Raw genomic sequence first — 19,386 nt, forward strand, 5'->3', positions numbered from 1 at the left:
CAATTCACAGCCCCACAGAGGCGCCCAGACAGAACTCTGCCTCTGTGGTTTTCTAGCTGTACAACCGGCCTGATGACGCTGTTTCATCGATGGGCTCAAAGCACTTTACAAAGGCAGAGCCACGGGGAGCTACAGGTGGGGAAACTGAGGAACAGCGAGCTGGGCTCACTTGCCCCAAAGGCCTGAGGAATGATTTGTGGGATTTCCAGGGCACACAACGTCCTCCCCGCCACATGCCAGGGGGTTGCGGAGGGTCCCCGTTACGTAGTGCAATTTCCTCTTCTCCACCAAAGGCGCCACCTCTTTGGGGCTTCGGCTGTCACGGCAGAGCTTCCCCCCAGTCTCTGGCAGCACCCCCTTGCCCACTCCCCATCTCTGAGAGGCCTCCTCTTTGGAGCCTGGGCTGTAAGCACACAGCCCATCTGCCAAGTGCACTTTGGGGAAACCCCCTTGAACACAAACGGCAGCTGCCGCGTTTTGCACAGCGGCACGGGTGACATTGCTCAACGGTGAGACCGTCACTCGCTCCCCACCCCCGGTGCCTCCGAGCAGTGGGATCAGGTGACCGGACGTCCCGGTGTCAGGGGCTTTGTCTTGTACAGACCAACTACACCCCCTCGGTCCCCTCAAAAGTATCCCGACTGTGCACCCTGGCTCATTGGTCATCCCCAGGGCTGGTCTGAGCTATTAGTGCACCCCAGGTCCTGGGAGCGTGGCGCCCCCCACCCCCGGACGCCCAGCACATGCGCGGCCCCGCCCCGTGTGTGCGGTGCATGCGTGGCCCCGTCCCCAGGTGCATGGCGCATGCGTGGCCCCGTCCCCAGGCGCATGTGTGACCCTGCCCCCGGTGCATGGTGCATGCGGGGCCCCGCCCCAGGCATATGGCGCATGCATGACCCCACCCCCGGGTGCACAGCACATGCGTGGTGACACCCCGCGTGTGCGGAGCATGCGTGGCGTCCCCGACAATGGGGCACCCCAGGCGGTAGCCCGGTTGGCCCGTATCTTGGGCCGGCTCTGGTCACCCCAAGCAGGAGCAACTCACATCAGACCCTCACACTGGGCCGCCCTTGCTCCTGCTGTGTGTGTGTGTGGGGGGGGGGGCAGAATTAATGAGTGTGATGAATGGGGATGCATTAACCACCCCCTCCATGAAAAAATAACCTGGGGCCCCAGTACAGCCTAAATTCCTGCTGCCACTCTGCATGGCCCACAGCTTCCTGGGGCTGGGGGAGGCGGGTGCGGTACTAAAATCCCCCCCATGCCCACACACTCCACCCCCTTCCACTCCATCCCTCCCTACCCCTGGAGATTTTATGCCACGTGAGGCCCAAAGCTGCGTATCCGATGGGCAGGCTTTGTCACGTTCGCCTCCCGCCGCGCGTTTCTCTCTGGCTCCTTCCCTGCGTGCCCCTCCTGATGAGGAGAGGGATGATTTCGGGAGGTACCCAGGCCTAGCACAGGGAGGAACGTGGTGGAATGGAGAACCTGGCTCTACAGGGGGAAGAGCCGGGAGACCGTCCTGCAGGTGTAGTCAACCTGTGGAACTCCTTGCCAGAGGAGGCTGTGAAGGCTAGGACTATAACAGAGTTTAAAGAGAAGCTCGATAATTTCCTGGAGGTTAGGTCCATAAAAGGCTATTAGCCAGGGGATAAAATGGTGTCCTTGGCCTCTGTTTGTCAGAGGCTGGAGAGGGATGGCAGGAGACAAATCGCTTGATCATTGTCTTCGGTCCACCCTCTGTGGGACACCTGGTGCTGGCCACTGTCGGCAGACAGGATACTGGGCTAGATGGACCTTTGGTCTGACCCAGTACGGCCGTTCTTATGTTCTTATGTTCTGATGTAGGTGGTATCATTTTAAGTTGCGAAAGAACCTTCCACAGCTACAGGGGCCGTAAAGTTGAACTGGCAGGAAGGCTAGACCATACAGCCCTGTGACCACCCGTCACGGGCCCCTGGGGGTGGGCCGGCCGGCCGACGCGCTCTCTGGGAAGGACTGCGGTCCTTTGAGTCCCTGAGTGGGTCTGCAAGCGAATCCCAAATGGAGGGAGGGGCTATTTTGGCTTGGAGGCCTGGTTCCACGGAAGCAGCCCTGGGCCAGTGCAAAATGGCGGGAGAGAGCGGCCGGGCGGGGCTTTGTGCGCTGAGCCAGGGAAGCGAAAGTTGGGTCTGCAGGGGGCACTGCCTGTGCTCATTCTAGGCGCTCTCCGGCTCCAGCGTCTCTTCTGCAGGCTCCTTGCGCATCCTTCGGGGGACGAGGCCGGGGGCGGGTCGATGGTTCCCCGGGGTCGCTGGCTTTCAGGTAGCCATGCTGTCAGGAGGCTGGTGTCAGCCATGCCCAGCCCCTTCCTCCTATCTGCCACCTGGCTGGGCATCTCGGGTACCCCGCGGGGCTGCAGGGACAGGCTGCGTTTGCTCCTGCTCTTGGGCTGCAGGCAGCCAGAGCCCTCGGCCACCCTGGTTAGATGCCAGGCGAGAGCAGCGGGCGCCCCTGGGAAGCGCTGAGGGCACAACGGGCCGCCAGGCAGCTGCAGCAGCCTCAGTTAACACCTTCCCAGTATGTATCACTCAAGTCCCGCCATTCTCTGCTCCCCCCACATCCACCCACCCACCTCCTGGCCCCAGGCACCCTCGGCTCCCCTGGGCCAGGCCAGGGAGGGTAGCTGGGAGATCAGGTTCCTTCCTGTGGGTGCCTGCCTCTCCTTCTCCCTTTCCACTGCCTGGCAGGAAGGAAATGGTGTGTGGGGGGGGAGGTGGCTGGCACTGGTGGGCCAGAGGGGCTGGTGGGCAGAAGAGCGAAAGCATTTCCCCCAGGACGGCATCCCCCGGCTCTGCTCTCCTTATGCCCTTCTTGCGGAAACCCTGGCAGGTCTGGGGCAAGGACGAGCCAGGCTGCCAGGGTTTGGACCGGCAGCAGACGGACACGACCTTGACCTGCCTCCTGAATCCTCTAGCCGGTGGGAGCCCGGCTCCGCTCTCCTCCCGCAGCCCACGAGTCCCAGGAGAGGTTCACACGCACACTCCTAGCTCACTCGCGCACTGTCGCACGCCCATTCTCTGCAGCCATTCTCCAAGGATGCTCCGCCCCCACTTTGCCCGTAGGCTCTGCCTCCTCATGCCGCCCTCCCCGAAGCCCCGCCCTGGCCCCGCCTCTTCCCAACACTGCCCCGCCCCCTCCTGAGGTCCCTGGCCCACCTGCTGCTTGCTGCTCCCTCCCTCCCTTCCCCAAGTGCCTCCTGCCACCTGCCAAACAGCTGTGGCAGGTGGGTGCTGACCATTCCATGTTTGTGCCCATGGGTGCAAGCTCCCTGAATCAGCCCGGAGTCAGTGCCTGTCAGCACCCCCTGCATGCACACGCCTTGCACACACGCATGCCCCTGCTCATTTGCACCGAGACCTGCTCCCCTGACACCGTGGCAGGCACGTGGTTCTATCATATCAAATGCTTCTTTTTATAACAGGGCGCCCTGGCCCCAGCAGCAGGGTGTGTGTGTGTGTGTGTGTGTGTGTGTGTGTTTTCTCAGCTCTTCAGCCCACGACGCCCACACGCAAAGGCAGCCCCCGGCCTCATGGATACAGTTTGTTGTGAACAGACAGCAACGTTCCCCCACGGCTGAACCCAGGGACAGTACGTTGAGTTCAGCCAGGAGAAGGGGAGCGAGAGCGGGGGGTGGGGAGCATGGGATCCCATGGCAGGAGGACAATGGGGGGACTGGGTAGATGACGTGGTCCCTCGTTCCCGTGCAGCGCCAGCCCTAAGAGAGCGTGGTTACCGTGGGGACGAGCCGGGCCGCGGGAGCGTCTCCGCCGGGGCGTTGTCCCACACACCCGGACCAGCCCCTCCGACGCTGTCCAGCGTCACGGGCTCGGCCAGCGCCTTGTAGCAGATGACGAAGTAGGGGTAGCACTGGGCGCTGTCGAAGATCACGCAGAGGGCGGGCTCCCGGGCGTCGTCACTGCAGGAGTCGTAGGCCCGCCCGCCGGGCTCCTCGGCCGGGGGCTGGGTGTACCCCGGCCTCCCCGGCACCGAGGCGCCCACCAGGACCTTGGCCAGGAACACGTAGCGCCGCCCGGCGTGGTTGGCCAGCGCGAAGTTGTGGGCGCAGTTGGCAGAGAAGGAGAAGTAGCTGCCGTGGCCGTAGTGGGCGCCATGCTTCCCGGAGAGGCGGGGGTTGAAATTGGCCCGGCAGATGGGCTCCACGTTGTAGGCCGAGGTCCCGTGGAAGAGGTGTCTCTCCAGGCGCCGCTTCTCCCCGGCGGAGAGGCCTCGGGACATTCGCTCCTTCCGGCTGAGGGGGACGCCGAGGAGACACAAGGGGGGTTAGAGTCACTGCTCCCCGGTCCTGGTTCACCCCGATACCAGCTCCCCGGGCCACTGAGACCCTCAGGGTGGGGAGGGATCCAGCCATGCACCCAATTCCCTCCACAATGCGTTCTTTCTCTTCTCCTCACTGAACAGCTCCACATCTCCTCCATGTCAGGTCGTGCACCTCCCGACCTCTGCCTCGGTCTCCCCTCAGCTTCCCCTCCCCCGGACCCTCCTCTCTCTGCTCAGGGCCTTCCCCGTGCCAGGGCCACCGGCAGGCGCTCTCTCTCCTCCCCTGGTCCGTCCCAGCCAGCATCTCTCCTCCACCCCATGCTCTGGCTGGGAGCCGTCTCTGCTCTCAGGCTCCAACCCCGCCACCTCTCCCATGCTTCCCTCACTCCCCTCCACTCATCATCTTCAGGCCCTTTTCCCTCAACCTCCTTTCCCTTGGCCTTCAACCCCCCCTAGCCCACCACAGAACATTCCTTCACCTCAACCTGCTCTCCGGCCTGTTCCCCTTCCCCTCCAAACTCCTTCATCTGCTCCAGCACCTCTTCCTCGCCCTCCATCCCCAACCCCCCCAACCTGCCCCTGAGACTGGTCCCAGGCGGCTCCGGTTCAGACAAGGGACCCCCCTCATCCTTTCAGGTACATCTCTCCCTCTGCTCGAGTCTCTCTTCCCTGACCGTCCCTGATGCTGAGCTGTCCTGGCTCCTAGCCCCTCGGCCTTCATGCCCCTCCTCTCCGCTCGCCCCTTTCCTGCCACCCTCTGAAGTCTCCCTGTCAAAACTGGAGGTGGTTTGAAAGGACGCGCTCCAGCTCAACCATGAGACAGGAGAGCAGGAACCACTGGGGAAAATTCTGAGGTCGGATGTTTGTATCCCAAGGATGAGTCTCCCGAACCATCCCTGAGATACATCCCCCGTGGGCCCATCCCCGAGAAGATAACCCACCTAGTCACGCCCACAGCACCGGCCTCAATGGCTTAATGGCGGGTTAAACCTACCGGCCCGGTCTAACCCATCCACCTCTTCCTACCTGCTGTATTTTTCCCAGAGTGCATCATTCCGGATCCTGTAAATCCTCAGCACCAGCACCGTGTCCTCGGGGACAGAGGCGTGGAAGAGCTCACAGATCTCGCGGTACACCGCTTCCGAGGAGGCCACCTCGGCATGCAGGAAGGCCTGGCCACGGGGCGGCTGATGGACCCAGGCGGCAGGGTATGGCCCACAATACCCGTCGGAGGGGCTCTCCCCAGGGATGGTGGATATGGAAAGATGGAAGGTTCCCCAGGAGTCCCTAGGGATTGTCCTAAGGAGAGGAGAGACACTGGTCAGTCAGAGCACAGCTTGGAACCAATGTTCCCTCTAATATTTTCCCTTTATGTGCAGAATAAGTTTTGTTCTGCGCACCCAGGTATGTGCACCACCAGTAGAAACAAGTTGCTGGCTGTGGGAGGCTGTAAACGCTCTGCTAACTACTGAGCGGTACATGAATCTCTCCTGGGTCGCTGCCCACGCTCACAGGGAACACTGCCTGGAACCTCTCCAGCCCTGGAACTGCCCTGGGAGTCGCTTACCGCAGGTACCGCGCCATGCGGCTCAGCGAGCGGTAGGCAGGTCGGCGCTGGATCTGGACAGGGCACCTGGATCCTGGGCCTTCGGCACTCTGCAGCGGGGGCCTCGGATCCATGGTGTAGAGCTGGCCCCGGAACTGAAAGGTGGGCTCCTGAGAGTCTCTCTCAAAGGCTGCCAGGAGGTCGTGGGGGACAGGCTGAGCAGAGGGAGGAAGGAGAGTCGAGCCCTTAGCAAGGCTGAAAGAGGAAGGCCCTTCCACGCATTGCGCCTTGCAACAGGACCCCGTCCTGCCCTGGAGGGACCATCCCGTCCTGGGAACCCCGTCTCCATCTTCATCCACCCCTGGGCCGACCATCCCACCTTGCTGTGACACGCCAGCCCCACGTGAAAGGGCTTCCGCCTCCCCCGCCTCCCCTCACCTCCTCGTAATGCTGCCACGCGTCGCCGTCCCTCCAGTACACCTCCCAGCGGGTGTGGAACCGGGGGTTCCGCTTCCAGTCCGAGGTGCTGCCCAGCCGCCTCGCTCTGCTAACCACGTCCGCATAGCCCAGCTCCATGGTGCCCAGGTCCAGGATCCCCAGCGAGCGGTTCCTAAGGGGGGGGGAAATCATTTCACCAGCCGGCCTTTGGGGGCCCTTGTCTGGGAGAGGTCGGGACCGGGGTAGCTGTTCCCCAAACAGCCCCTGCAAATCGTAGGTGGCTCATAAGAACGGCCAGACTGGGCAGACCAAGGGTCCATCTAGCCCCGTGTCCTGTCTGCCGGTGCCCCAGAGGGAATAAACAGAACAGGGAATCACCAAGTGATCCCTCCCCTGTCACCCATTCCCAGCCTCTGACAAACAGAGGCCAGGGACACCCTCCCTGCCCGTCCTGGCTCATAGCCATTGATGGACCTACCCTCCATGAATTTATCGAGTTGTTTTTTGAACCCTATTTAAGTCCTGGCCTTCACAACATCCTCCAGCGAGGAGTTCCACAGGTGGACTGAGGGCCGTGTGAAGAAAAACTTCTGCTTTTCCTAGAGCCTCTTACTGGGAGACAGGAGATGCTAGGGAACCTGCCCAGCCGTCGATCGTGCCTTGGCTGGGCTGGAAACAGCTGGGCGGTAGCTCCCCATAGCCCGGTGCGAGATCCTGGAGGGAGCTTTGCCACCAGGTACCTGTCCAAGAACCGCACGAGGCTGGTTCTCGCGTTGCTGTAGAGCTTCTCCAGGTGGCACTGAGAGGAGTCGCCCAGACTCTGCCATGCCGCCCGGCTGCTGCACCGGACCTGCCAGTGGAAGGGGTAGCGGGTGTGGTGGAGCGGGCAGCGCTCCCTCAGGGGGCAGTGCCCGAGCAGGAAGCCGTCGCAGATCCGGATGCCGTCTTCCTGGTGGACGTGGAAGGGGATCCCGTCCTCACCGACCCAGTGCTCCGCGGTGAGTGGGGGGCCGCACCAGCGTTTGGCCGGCACAGGGGATGGATTCCGGGGGGCTGCCTGCTCCCTGGATGACGGAGGGGAGCCAGGGCTCACGGTGTCGGGAGAACGTGGCTCCTGGGTAGTTCGGGGAGAGGAGGAGACACTTTGAGATACAAAGCTACTCTGGGTCCCGGATGCTGGAGCTCAGCCCCCACCAGCCGCTTATCCCTGCCCTGGGCTCCCCTAGCATCACACACGCTGATCCCACCAGCATGTGTCTCTAGCCCCCCCCCACTAACCCAGACCCACCCTGCTCCCCCGTCAGAACCTGCTTTCCTGGGCTCCAGCCCGTCCCCTCGAACCCTGTGCAGACCCGTTCTGAGCACCACGGGGGGCTACACCCCATTGCTCTTGCTCACAAGCACTGTTTACCTGTTGGACCTGGCTGGGGGCTGCGCTGGTCCCAGCAGCCGCGGGCTCCTGCTGAAGATCAGCCGGGCGGGGTTTCCTTTGGGGGCTACCCCCCAATTGGCTGAGGATCCCGAGGGACAGCCTCTGGCCCATCCCCTCCCGTGCCCGCCGTCTGTTTCTCTTTGAACAGGAGGATTCTTAGAACATCGGGGTGTTGCCTGACTCCCATTGGTAGGTTTGTTCCACCCCACAAAGCTGCCGCCTGCCGAGCACCCCCAGTCACCCCAAAAGCAGGGTGCAGGCAATTCCCAACCCCTCCCCACAGAGCCGCTGACGTGAGGGTGCCATGGGCCCGAGAAAGGCCCAGACTGTCCCAGCTCATGTTTGTCATGGGGCCTCCGGCAAGTCGCCCCGGGTATGTCTACACTACCCCGCTAGTTCGAACTAGCGGGGTAATGTAGGCATACCGCACTTGCTAATGAAGCCCGGGATTTGAATTTCCCGGGCTTCATTAGCATAAGCGGGGAGCCGCCATTTTTAAATCCCCGCTGCTTCGAACCCCGTGCAGCGTGGCTACACGGGGCTCGAACTAGGTAGTTCGGACTAGGTTCCTATTCCGAACGACCTTTACTCCTCGTGAAACAAGGTGTACCGGTAGTTCGGAATAGGCATCCTAGTCCGAACTACCTAGTTCGAGCCCCGTGTAGCCGCGCTGCACGGGGTTCGAAGCAGCGGGGATTTAAAAATGGCGGCTCCCCGCTTATGCTAATGAAGCCCGGGAAATTCAAATCCCGGGCTTCATTAGCAAGTGCGGTATGCATACATTACCCTCCTAGTTCGAACTAGGAGGGTAGTGTAGACATACCCCCTATCTCTGCACTCGGCTTCCCCATCCATACAACGGGGTGGACTTCAGCCAATCCAGCTGTGTAAAGGGCCCCGAGGGCCAGAGGCGGAGCAGTGCACAGTGTGGTCACCAGTGGTCCCTCTAGTCTTTTCCATCCGTGTGCAGATACATTTTATGTGCGCTGAGGCATGGGCCAATGCGCACCACCACTAGAACCACAAACCTCGCTGTGGACACGCTCTGATCAGCTGGGCAGCACTGGACTCTCTCCTGAGCGGCTGCATGAGCGGGGTAGCGGGTGGCAAAATCCACCGCCAGGATGTATTTCTTCTCCATCCGGGTCGCTCTGCTGAAGGGTCCCACTATATCCATCACCACCTTCTGGAAAGGCTCCTCTATGATGAGAAGGGGCCTCAAAGCAGCTTTCCTCCTATCCTGGGCCTTCCCCACAGGATTGGCAGTACCGCTGCACGGCAGCAAATATCCCCGGCCAGTAGAAGTTTGGAGCAGCCTCTGCCGGGTGCACCAGATCCCCGGGCGTCCCGAGAACGGGATGTCATGGGCCAGGTACAGCAGCTGGTGGCAATACTTTGGGGGGATTACCAGCTGCCGCTGGAGCCCCCATGCCCCCACTTTCCCTGGGGGAAGCCATTCCCGATTCAGGAATCCTTGCTCCCACAGGAACCTCTCCTGGCACTCTCCCCTAGTGACTGAGCTGTGCCCAGGTCAGCCCGGTCCCTCAAGGTCCACAAGGAGGGATCCGTCTGCATCTCAGCCTGGAATTCCACAGCTGGGACAGGGACAGGGACCTGTTCCCACCACTGCCTGGCTCCGGAGTCCCAGCCCGGCCGGACCCCTTGTCCTTCCCCCGCCCACACCACACCCTACCCCTGCCCACACCACGCCCTCCCCCCATCCACACCACGCCCTGCCCCTGCCCACACCACGCCTTCCCCCCATCCACACCACGCCCTGCCCCTGTGCTTCCAATGCCTGAGTGGCCTGGGGCGTCCAGTTGTTTTGGCTGGAGGCATGGGGCTACTTACCTGGTTCAGCCACTGGTGACAATGGCTTCTTCACATTGTTGCTGCTGTAAGGCGACAGCCGCACCCGTCCCATAACAGGACTTAGCCCATCCCCTCCCAGTCCTTGTTATTAACCCTGCCTGAGAGCTGGAAAACCGGACACGCCAGGAACGGCCCAGCACGGTGGTAGTGTCTAGGAGCCCAAACCACGTCCCATGCTGTGTCGGAGGACGGGCGTGAGGTTACGTCCGTGTGTCCTGCTGGGGAGGTTTGTTAGGCTGCTGAAGAACGGCCCGTGAGCGAATGGGGACGGCTGACCCGTGTCACACCGGAGGGGGCAACCCGGCTCTGGGAGGGATGGACTAGGAGGTGAGCTGGGACTTTTCCACTTGCAGTGTTTGCTTGACAGCTCACTGGAGCATCCTTTGTTGGTCTCATGCTCCCCTCACTGCCCCCGAGGCCCTGCCCCCACTTGGCCACTTTTGCCGAGGCCCTGTCCACTGCTGGCTCCTTTCCGCCCCTCCGCCCCCACCTGCCTGCCAGCCGCTCGCCCCTCTCTGCCCAGACCTCTTGTGCAAGTGGTGGGCGGGGTCCTGAGGAGGAAGAGGCCGAATGTGGGCGGGGTCTCGGGGTGGAGCCCAGGTGGAACGGGAGGTGGGGCTTTGAGGCAGAGGGCAGGGCGGGGCGTCGGTGGAAGTCAGGGGCGGGGCCTCAGGGCGGAGCAGGGGCCATGACGGCAAAAGGTTCCTCTGGCCGTGGTCTCGTGAAGCCAAAGATCGATGAGCAGGCGGTGCAAGGGGCAGGATATTTTTTTATTAAAGCAAATTCCGAAGCTGAGCCCAAACTGCAAATATATTTGCCATCGACGCATGCATGTCTGCGCACGGGCAGTCACTAGGGGGAATGCGCGTGCAAGGAACGGGGGCATTCGCAGAGCCTCTTGGGAGATCGTTTGGGGCACCCATCCCCCCACTTTGCTGCTGTTTTCATTTCCTGGCTGGCACCCCCTTCTCTTATTCCCCACCTCTCGCTCTCCCTTCTCTGACCTGGGGTGAAGGGACATGGTGGTTTTATGGGATCTCCCCCTCTGTCCTGGGCACCAGCATGTTCTCCCCCCGCTACCCACATGGGCCTGGGACAGGGGGCTGGCTTTCTCGGCCTCTGACCGCCTTAGGCTGCACATACACCGTCTCTGGCAGGCACTGGACTCAGCTGCTTTCCGGTTGAGTTTCTGGATCCCTCCTGAACACTGTAGGGTCTGACCGTGATGGTTAGGGGCTGCTTTCATGGTGGAGCCTGGCTCCAAGCTGTCCTTGCTACAAGGCCAAGCTACGTTGCAAAACACTTGGCCTTGCAGCGAAACAACTGAACGCGGGGAATTTTTTTCCCCATGGCTGATTTCTATTGGCACCATTTTTTTTTGGCGCAACTTATAGCAAGGAACGGGAGGACTTATAGAACATCCGTTCCCACGAGCGTCAGTGGCATCAGTGCGGAAGGGATGTATCCCAGGGCGACTGACAGCAGGGACGCCCTGTACAGCTAATACATTTTCTGGCTGGAGTACTAAGGGGGAAGAATTCGTGGCACGGGCAGAAGGGCCACGTTCTCAGTGCAAAGCACTTCTCTCCCCTTAGCACTGGAACTTCCGGACAGCCCGGGTGAACTTTTTCAGCTCCCTCTCGCCTCGCTGCCACCTCCGCACCCAGGAGATAACCAAGCGGCCGGCCACCTTGTGGCCCATGGCCAGAACCACGGCGCCCTGGCCACGGAGCTCTTCACAGGCACAGGTCTCGCCGTGCACCAGCCACAGGATGGGCTTCTTCAGCTCTTCTTCCGACCAGCCTTCCTGCTTGTAGAGGGTCCGGCTCTTGAGCTCAGGCATCACTTTCAAGTCTCCGTCCTCGCTGGCCAGTGCTTTGATGCTCATTTTCAAGGCTGTGGGAGAGAGGGAGTCGGTGAGCGTGGGACCGAACGCAAGGCAGTGGCTCAAAGGACAGATGGAGAACTCATCTGCGGAACTCGCTGCTGCAGGAAAGTATGGCGGCAGCCAGGGCGGTGAGGATTTGAGCAGAATTAGACCTGTTACTAAGAGTAATTGTCAGCATGACTGTAATGGGGTCGCTGGCCCATTTAATGGAGCAGGGCTCAGCGCTCCTGTTTCAGTCCAGGTGCGCCCAGCAGGGCTAATTAAGAGGCCGGGTGGCCCCTGGGGGACTCTATGATGCCTCATAGAAGGAGCTGCCAGGAGATTCAGTCAGAAGCAGACAGAAGGTGGGTCCTGCCAGAGGGCTGAAGACAGGAGAGCAGCAGAGGGAGATACCAGCTGGCTCTCATCTGGACAGCTGGTCCCACGTGCCAGAGAGGGCTGAGGTAGGCTCCCAGCAGAGAAGCTGGGGGGGGCCCACTGGGAAGAGCGAGGCAGAAGGAAGGGCAGGGTGGCTGCCCCGGCAGAGGTGGACTTTAAGAGTCCAGGTCTAGCAGGAGACAGAAGGATGGAGAAGGAAGCACCAGGGCTGCCATGGACTATGTTGCCTGTGGACTCAGGCATGGCCTTTGGCTAATAACTTGTGAGGGCCCAGAAGGCAGGGGCTGATACTGATGTTACTGGGTTCCCAGAGGGAAACTGAGGCAGGGGGGCTGGCAGAGTTGCCGAGGCCCTGGTGGGGGGCCCAGGAGGAGGCCACTCCTTTACAAGCGATCATCCCTCATGGCGTAACCCTCCCCTCTTGCCTGGTGGGTCTGGTTTTCCAGCCGACCGCTGCTGCAGAGCCGGGACATTTCTGAATCAAAGCTGGCCACGCTGAACTCAGTTCCGACCTTACCAGGCAGGCACAGTTTGATCGAAGGCACTCGGAGCCGCCTGGCCCTGTTCCTTCGCTGCACCAGCTCCTTGCAGGGCGGCCCACAGATGTGCCAACCCAGCGCCAAGGACTCACCAAAATCTTGGCTGCAGAAGTTTTCCAGGAACTCCTTTTCGCTGGGCCCTCGGCTGATGCAGGCTGCGCACACGGCATCTGGCAGGGGGAGAAAGAGCAGTCTTGAGAACGGGGGGCAAGGAACAGTCCGCAACGGCTGAAGAACATTTGTTTGGTTTAGATAGAGCAGAAATCACACCTACCTCTCCTGGAAGACTCTATGGAGGACTGGAGAGCTGGTCTCTGTGCAATTCGACCAGATTGACTGAGATGCACAGGGATTTGAGCTCAGATTTCTAAAAGCTTTTCTTGTTTTTTGGCTAACACCCAAGGCTGGGTTAACTTTTTGTCCTGGACCGTGGCCACGCTCCCACACTGTGCCCCGAGACCCTACCCCTGGGCTGTGCCCTGACGCCCTGCACCATCCTGGGCTCTTCCCCCTGAGGCCCAACCAGCTCCTCACCCAGGGAATGGGGACAGAGAGAAGCAAGCAGCAGGCCCGCAGGAGGGGGCAGAGAAGAATGAGTGGTGGGGCGGTAAGAGGAGGAGAGGAGAGGAGTGGAGTGAGCAAAGGATGGGGCATCAGGGGGAAGAGGCTAAGCAGGGAGGCGGGGCCTTAGAGCAGGGAGGCGGGGCCTTAGAGCAGGGAGGCGGGGCCATGGTTGGGGTGCTAGGCTGGGCGCCACTGGCAGCACCACTGCGAACCTGGTTCTGTTAACACCTAATAGTTTCCATTGCCTGAAAACACTTGGGGGAAACTCCCTGCTAAGGATCCGGCCCCTGGGGGCTTTCAGACCCAGCTTGAGAAGGCTCGCCAGCCGCATCGCCCAGCCCTGCAGCGCGCTTTCCAGCAGAACCAGCACCCACCGGCCGGATAGGGGGGAGGTAAGACGAGAGAGAAAGACACCGGGTTTAAAAAGCCACCTTGCCGGCCTTCCTTCTGCAGCCCAGAGAACCCGGCACGAGAAACCAAGCGCTCCCTTCCGCGGGTCACCCGTCCCTGAACGGAGCCTGGGAACGCTGGAGCGCAGCATCGGGGAGAGGGCTACGAGAACGAGTCGCGCTCTGGGGAGCGCACCTCCCAGCGCCATCCCCTCAGCATCTCCGCAGGACGGCGGAGAGACAGGACAGCCGTGAGTCTTGGCCGCAGACCCATTGGCAGGGCGGTGGGTATCACAGCCTTCCCAAAACACCAGGCATGGCCCTGCTCACCTACTGGGGACGGAGTGTCACTGCCCCCAGCGCCCGCCCACCCCATGCTCCAGGGCCGGAGAGACTGGGGCCACACGCCATCCTCCCTCCCCGTGGTGCTGAGAGAGGGGCTGGGGCCATGTGCCGCTCCAACTCCCCGTGATGCTGCAGGGTGGGGCTTGGGCAGAAGGGACAGGGTTGAGGGCGGGGCTGGGGGGCTTGCCTCCCCCGCCCTACCTTCATGCAACGCCCATGCCCATTGGGGACCTCCCTCTGGAGTGCATGGAGGATTTCAAATAAGGCTTCCCCGGGGGGACAGATGGGGCTTCCCAGCCTCGGCCACTCTCTTAGGAGAGGGAAAACTCTCATTTCAGACCAGAGGGACAAGCGTGGCCAGATACCCAGGAGATTGGCTCTTTGACCTGGTGTCTGATCGGGAGTTTGGGGGGAAGGTAGAAAAGCCGTCACCCCCAAGCGGGCAGCATGAGGAGAAGAGGAATGAGAAGGAAGACAACCCTACTAGGGTTGCCAGGTGTCCGGTTTTTGCCTGGACTGTCCGTTATTTGGGTCCCCTGTCTGGTAAAAAAAAACAAAAAATACCGGACATGTATTTCCTGTTTCCCTGGGACGGAAACTCAGCAGGGACAATTTTCCCCTGAAGTATCAGGCGGGGTCAGGGGAGTGAGGAGCACGGGGCCATTTAAAGGCGCAGTGACTTTTTTTTTTTTTTCTTAACAACTTTGGTCTCCCCCCCTTTTTTTTCTCCACAGAATTTTTTCTTGGTGGTTTTGTGACATAGTGGGGGGTACCTTGCTGGTTGCTATGCTGGGCAGTGGGCTGTGGGTGACCTCCACTGTCTGTAGCATGGCCCAGCAGGGCAGAGGATGAGTCATTATGCAAGGGGGCTCCAAACCTGTCCGACCAGTTATCTCCCAGGGAGCGGAACAATGGGAAGAAGGCGGAGTGGAGCCCTGGCTAGGAGGCAGGGCTGGAAGAGAGTGGTAGTTTCGGTCTGGGAAGCAGGGGAGAAGGAGCTAGGGAGGGGGGCTGGGATTGTAGGGCCCAGCCACCCCCCATCTCAAGGGAGGGCACTGAGGCCTCCTAGCCCCAGTTCCTGTAACCAGATTACATCTGTGCTGTGCTGTATCCTGGAGAAGCAATAAACTCCTGTTCTACTGGCTGGTGAAGTCTGTTCGTGCCACTACGGGGGTGCAGGAGATGGGGAAACCCCAACGCACCATCACAGGTTATTTTTTTGGGGGGGGGGGGGGGGTTGTTGGTATTTTTTATTAAACCATCTAGCAACCCTAAACCCTACCGCTCACCCGATCATGTGGAGGTGGCTCCCCACGCTAGAGGACTCATTAATGTCGCAAAGCTACACTAGAGCCCGTGGCTGGACGCTGAAGTCGGCAAAGGCCGATCTGCAAAGGAGAGGCAGATTTTTCACAGTGAGGGCCATTAACGATTGGAGCCACTTTCCAAGGGCTGGGATCAATCTTGGAGCCTTTCCATGGCGCCGAGGAGTTAAGTGCTCCTTCGGCCGCAAGGCATTTGGTCTTGTGCCGGAATCGGAGGGTGAAATTCCACAGCCCGTGTTGTGCAGGCGGGCAGCCCAGAGGAGCAAAATGATCCCGGCTCGCCTTCAAATCTGCCGTCCGCTCCGGCGACGAGGGCTGGATAGATACGGGTGAGGCCAGGGCGTTTCTCCCCAGCGCGTGCCGTGTCCGTGCCCTTGCACTCTGTCTGACCCCTGGCTTTCGGAGACCGGCCTAATCCATGGCATGACATGTGGGCGGGGCTGGGGGGGGGAGTAACATGAAGCACAAACTGCCCCAGGCCCACCGTTAAACAAGAACAGGCACACAGCGGCCCTGAGCCAGGCTTTGATTGCAATGACCCGAGACTGACCCTACCGCCGCCACCGCATCACGGTGCCAGGATCTCGGGGCTAAGTGCCGGGCACCAGCTGCCCGCTTGGCCTCACCTTCCTTCGGGAGTTGGAGCCTGTCGTCTGGGCCGGCCGGCGGGACGCACAGTTCGTTCCCCCGCGGGAACCGGCTGCAGTTGAACATCTCTGGCCAGGGGAAGCCGAAGGCGGCCATGACAGGGGTGCAGCCGTCTCTCACCGCCTCGCACAGGGACCGGCATGGATAGACAGGCTCCTCCATGTCGCTGATGCACACGGGGGCGAAGAGGGAGCACAGGAACTTCTTGGTGTCCCCGTGGCACTGCTTGGTGAGCAGGGGCACCCAGGAGGCGGCTTGCTGCAGTGCTTCCTTCATGCTCTCGTGGCCCAGCAGGTTAGGCAGCCGCATCTCGCTGTAGCCCACGCCATGGCAGAGGGTCATGCTGCTGGGGACGGGCTTGCAGCTGCTCCGCTGGGCGCTGGGCCGAGCCAGCTGGTAGGTGAACGCAGCAGCCCGAGAAGGGGAGGGCCACACCCATGCCAGGAGGGCCAGGAGCAGCAGGACGTCCATCGGGACTCTGTGGGAGCAAGAGGCAGATCCCTGCTGTTAGCGGGTTATTCTAACCTGACGGGGTCAGCTCACGGGATGGGAGGCGAGAGGGGGCTGCCCTCACTAGAGCACCTGCCCTGCTCAGGCACTGCCTTTGGCTAATAACTTGTGAGCGCCCGGAAGGCAGGGGCTGATACTGATGTTACTGGGTTCCCAGAGGGAAACTGAGGCAGGGGGGCTTGCAGAGCTGCTGAAGCCCTGGCGGGGGGCCCATGTACAGCGTCTGTGGCATGTACAGCATCTGGCACAGCAGGGTTCCAGCCTAGGGGAAGCTTGTTCTAAATACTAAGAGTGAAAGAGAAGATTGAGAGGGTCCCTTCTGGTTCTGCGATTCTGTGTGAAATCCTGGCCCCATTGCAGTCAATGGGGCAAGGGTGAGCAACCTGCGGCCCGTGGGCTGCATGCGGCTCATGGGGTTCTGGGTGTGGCCCAGGAGAGAGTTTACTTGGGTTGCCAGATTCAGGTGTCTGCCCGCATCGTTTTTTTCCAAAAGTGACGTGGGGTAAAACAAAGGCACATGAAGTGAGGTGCCTGCTGACGTGTGTTCCCTCTGCATCCGTCGGCCACGGTGCAGTCGCACACCCTGCAAATTCCAGCTCCACAACACAGGGCGCAACGCTCCCCTGTCCCAGGAGACATCCTTGATTAGGACAATCTTGCAGCCCACTGAGATGAAGGAGGGCCACTCAGGCAGCCCACTTACTAGCCTAGTTTGCTCATTACGGCAATGGAGGCTTTGCCGTTGACTTGGGTGGAGCTAGGATTTCCCCAGCATCTTACTGCTCTCATGCGCCGGGAGTCCGGCGATCGACCACAGTATCTCGTGGCATGACAGAGGCTACCACAGCCTATTGCGTGAGCATGAAGCTGCTGGCTTTGCCCTTTGCTTCTGCCACACTTTTGACTTTGTTCCCCATGGGAATGCAGCCACCTCTGGGGTGGAGCACGCCAGCCATTGCTCCGCAAAGGGCACTAGGTAGATGTTCTGGAAATGAACCGGCCCGGAGCACCGGGAGGCTAAATCCAACCACCCAAATCACCATCTGGCCCGGACACCTGGGCTTAGCCGCCCTGACTCATGCAAAACATCTTCTGGGACTTTTAATTCATGATAGCCATGATGTCACCTTTCCTGCCCACCCAGCACTTAGCACTTCCAGTGTTACGGCTCCGCCTTGGCACCCTGCCTGCCTCCGCTTGAGTCCTGACCCGGAGCACCATCTCCTGAGCCACCAGGCGCCACATGTGGGTGGTTCTGTCTCGGGGAGGCGTCCCTGCGAGGACTAGTGCAAACCACCCTGCCTGTGAGAGCTAACGAGCACGGCCCTAGGCCCCTGCAGCGCCTCTGCTGCTGAAACAAATCTCCCCTTTGTCTGTGCTAGGAAAACCAACACACGGTCCCAGTCGGGGCAGTCGCGCCGGTCGCCCCATGGCAAGTGCCAGCAGAGACTGGGCCTGGGCCCTGCATGGCAGGATGAGGAGGACACAGCGCTGGGATGGGGGGGTTGCCTTCTAGGGGAGGCCAATGGGAATCTCCCTCCCTGGCCCCCACAGAACAGCCATGCTCTTTGTTCATCTCACTGCAACCAGGAGCGAAGCAGGCACAGAAGAGGGAGACGCGTCTACAACGTGGACTCCCACCGTCTCACCCTTGGTCTGCCGCCGGCGCTCTGCAAGACCAAGGGCCGCCGTGCCTCGGTTTCCCCAGCCATAGCAAGGGGAACATGATACTGACCTCCCTCCCTGGGGCTCTGCAAGGCCTGACTAGCTCATGTCGGCTAAGAGCTGTGAGAGCCTTGCGGGAGAAGGGCTGGCACCCGCTTCCTGTTCTAATTAGGACAGAAATCCCGCCTGCCCAGCCCTGGTCTGTTTCTCCGCTTCCAATGTCCCTGGGTGATTTTCTCAGGGGAATTGTGTCCCTGTGGAGAGCAATGCTCCTGGCCTGCCTCTTGATCTAGTCTCCACACTCCCTTCCTCCCCAGCGTCCACAGAAGAGCTTCCCAAGTCCCGGCCTCAGCTCCTCAGCCCCGTTCCCTTCTTGACTTGTTGTTTCATGCATGCGGCAGAAAGGAATTAACCCAAGGCAAAGCCTTTTCCAGCCCTGCTGGTACCTTCTCTGCTGGGATCCGTCTGGAAGCAGCTCCGTGCTGTTAGCCTCTTGTGTCAGTTCCTTGCCTCCCTGGGCTTGCAGGGCTGTATGTGCCAAGTGTTTCCTGCAGGAAGTCAGACCCTCTTATAAGACCCCCACCCCCAAACCTTACCTGGGAGCTCCTACTGGCTTTGGGAACCTGAAACCAGGATGTTTATGCAGAGAAAATTACAGGCTTCGGTAACTGGCGCGTAGACCGCAGGGATGTGTTTGGTCTTGACCACACAAGTGCATGAATTTAACGGCAGGAAATCCAAGGCCTCGGAAGGAGCTGTAAAACCCTACCATGTAATTATACCCTTTCCTCCAGCGTCATAAAATCAGAACGGCGAGCGCGGCTTTCTCCCACCCACCCGCCTCCCGCACTGCTCCAGCCGCCCTGGCTCAGAGCCATGGGAAGGCTCCATAGCTCCCCTGTTCCAACCAAACCCTTATCTTCTCTGGCATCAGAAAGTGGGGGGGGGGGTCACCCAGTGCACAAGGGAACACGCATGGCCTGTCGCCAGCAACGGAAAGCAGCAAACAGATCCAGATGAACTGTTAGGCGGGGGCGGGATCGGTCTATCACCAAGTGGTGAGGTGCACCATAGTTCTGCAACGATAGTGAGAAACTTCAGAGATGCTCTAGACTAACATCTCCAGGGCCAGCTACGGATTTTACTGGTGTCACCAGGCTGCAACCATCTGACACTCGCCTCCTACTGATTCCATAGCCCAGCCCCCTCCCACTTGCTTGAAAGGAGAATCTCCATCAGTTGCTTGCAGTATACAGTCTATGGCACATAGTTGAGCAGCTCTGAATTTATTCAGCAGAGGGCGGTGTTGTTGCATACACCCTAGGACATTCATTACAAGAAGATTGTCCCCAGGGAGCAGAAAGGGCCCTTAAAACAGTCCCGTAATGCCACGTTAACCAAGAGACTCCAACAAGTAAAGCTCCGTGCTGGCAAAGAACAGTCTCATTCTCTTCCTTCCAGCCTCTAGCTCCCACTCCCTGCCTTGCACCTTATCAGCGTCTCATTTAATCCTCCTTCTCGTTGAGG

General features: G+C 60.5%; 2 protein-coding genes across 3 annotated transcripts; both read right to left on the reverse strand.

Moving 5' to 3' along the window:
• Window positions 1-3,771: 3,771 nt before the first annotated feature.
• On the reverse strand, window positions 3,772-7,879 carry LOC112546376 (protein mono-ADP-ribosyltransferase TIPARP-like). The gene is made up of 6 exons (XM_075921159.1): window positions 7,716-7,879; window positions 7,045-7,418; window positions 6,305-6,476; window positions 5,888-6,081; window positions 5,347-5,619; window positions 3,772-4,291 (listed from the first exon to the last, which is right to left on the reverse strand). Exons 1-6 carry the CDS (start codon window positions 7,845-7,847, stop codon window positions 3,772-3,774), a joined length of 1,665 nt encoding a protein of 554 aa, XP_075777274.1. The 5' UTR covers window positions 7,848-7,879.
• Window positions 7,880-10,359: 2,480 nt separating this feature from the next.
• On the reverse strand, window positions 10,360-18,619 carry LOC106732262 (secreted frizzled-related protein 2-like). Of its 2 annotated transcripts, none has more exons than XM_075919646.1 (4): window positions 18,456-18,619; window positions 15,663-16,162; window positions 12,506-12,583; window positions 10,360-11,504 (listed from the first exon to the last, which is right to left on the reverse strand). In XM_075919646.1, exons 2-4 carry the CDS (start codon window positions 16,153-16,155, stop codon window positions 11,200-11,202), a joined length of 876 nt encoding a protein of 291 aa, XP_075775761.1. In that variant the 5' UTR covers window positions 16,156-16,162; window positions 18,456-18,619; the 3' UTR covers window positions 10,360-11,199. The 2 variants fall into 2 exon arrangements, with proteins under 2 accessions (XP_075775761.1, XP_014430840.2); XM_014575354.2 differs by lacking the exon at window positions 18,456-18,619 and adding an exon at window positions 18,306-18,449.
• Window positions 18,620-19,386: the final 767 nt, after the last annotated feature.

Source organism: Pelodiscus sinensis, chromosome 1 (assembly GCF_049634645.1).
Source record: "Pelodiscus sinensis isolate JC-2024 chromosome 1, ASM4963464v1, whole genome shotgun sequence".
Lineage (NCBI taxonomy): Eukaryota > Metazoa > Chordata > Testudines > Trionychidae > Pelodiscus > Pelodiscus sinensis.

Excerpts from the sequence above, each read along its gene's own strand:
- LOC106732262 (XM_075919646.1), bottom strand. The coding sequence starts at position 16,155 with ATGGACGTCCTGCTGCTCCTGGCCCTCCTGGCATGGGTGTGGCCCTCC. Across the intron at positions 12,584-15,662 it reads GCTCCAACTCCCGAAGGAAG|ATGCCGTGTGCGCAGCCTGC; the intron begins GTGAGGCCAAGC and ends TCCCCCTGCCAG. Across the intron at positions 11,505-12,505 it reads CTTCTGCAGCCAAGATTTTG|CCTTGAAAATGAGCATCAAA; the intron begins GTGAGTCCTTGG and ends TCTCTCCCACAG.
- LOC112546376 (XM_075921159.1), bottom strand. The coding sequence starts at position 7,847 with ATGGGCCAGAGGCTGTCCCTCGGGATCCTCAGCCAATTGGGGGGTAGC. Across the intron at positions 7,419-7,715 it reads CCCCCAGCCAGGTCCAACAG|GAGCCACGTTCTCCCGACAC; the intron begins GTAAACAGTGCT and ends CGAACTACCCAG. Across the intron at positions 5,620-5,887 it reads CGCATGGCGCGGTACCTGCG|GACAATCCCTAGGGACTCCT; the intron begins GTAAGCGACTCC and ends TCCTCTCCTTAG.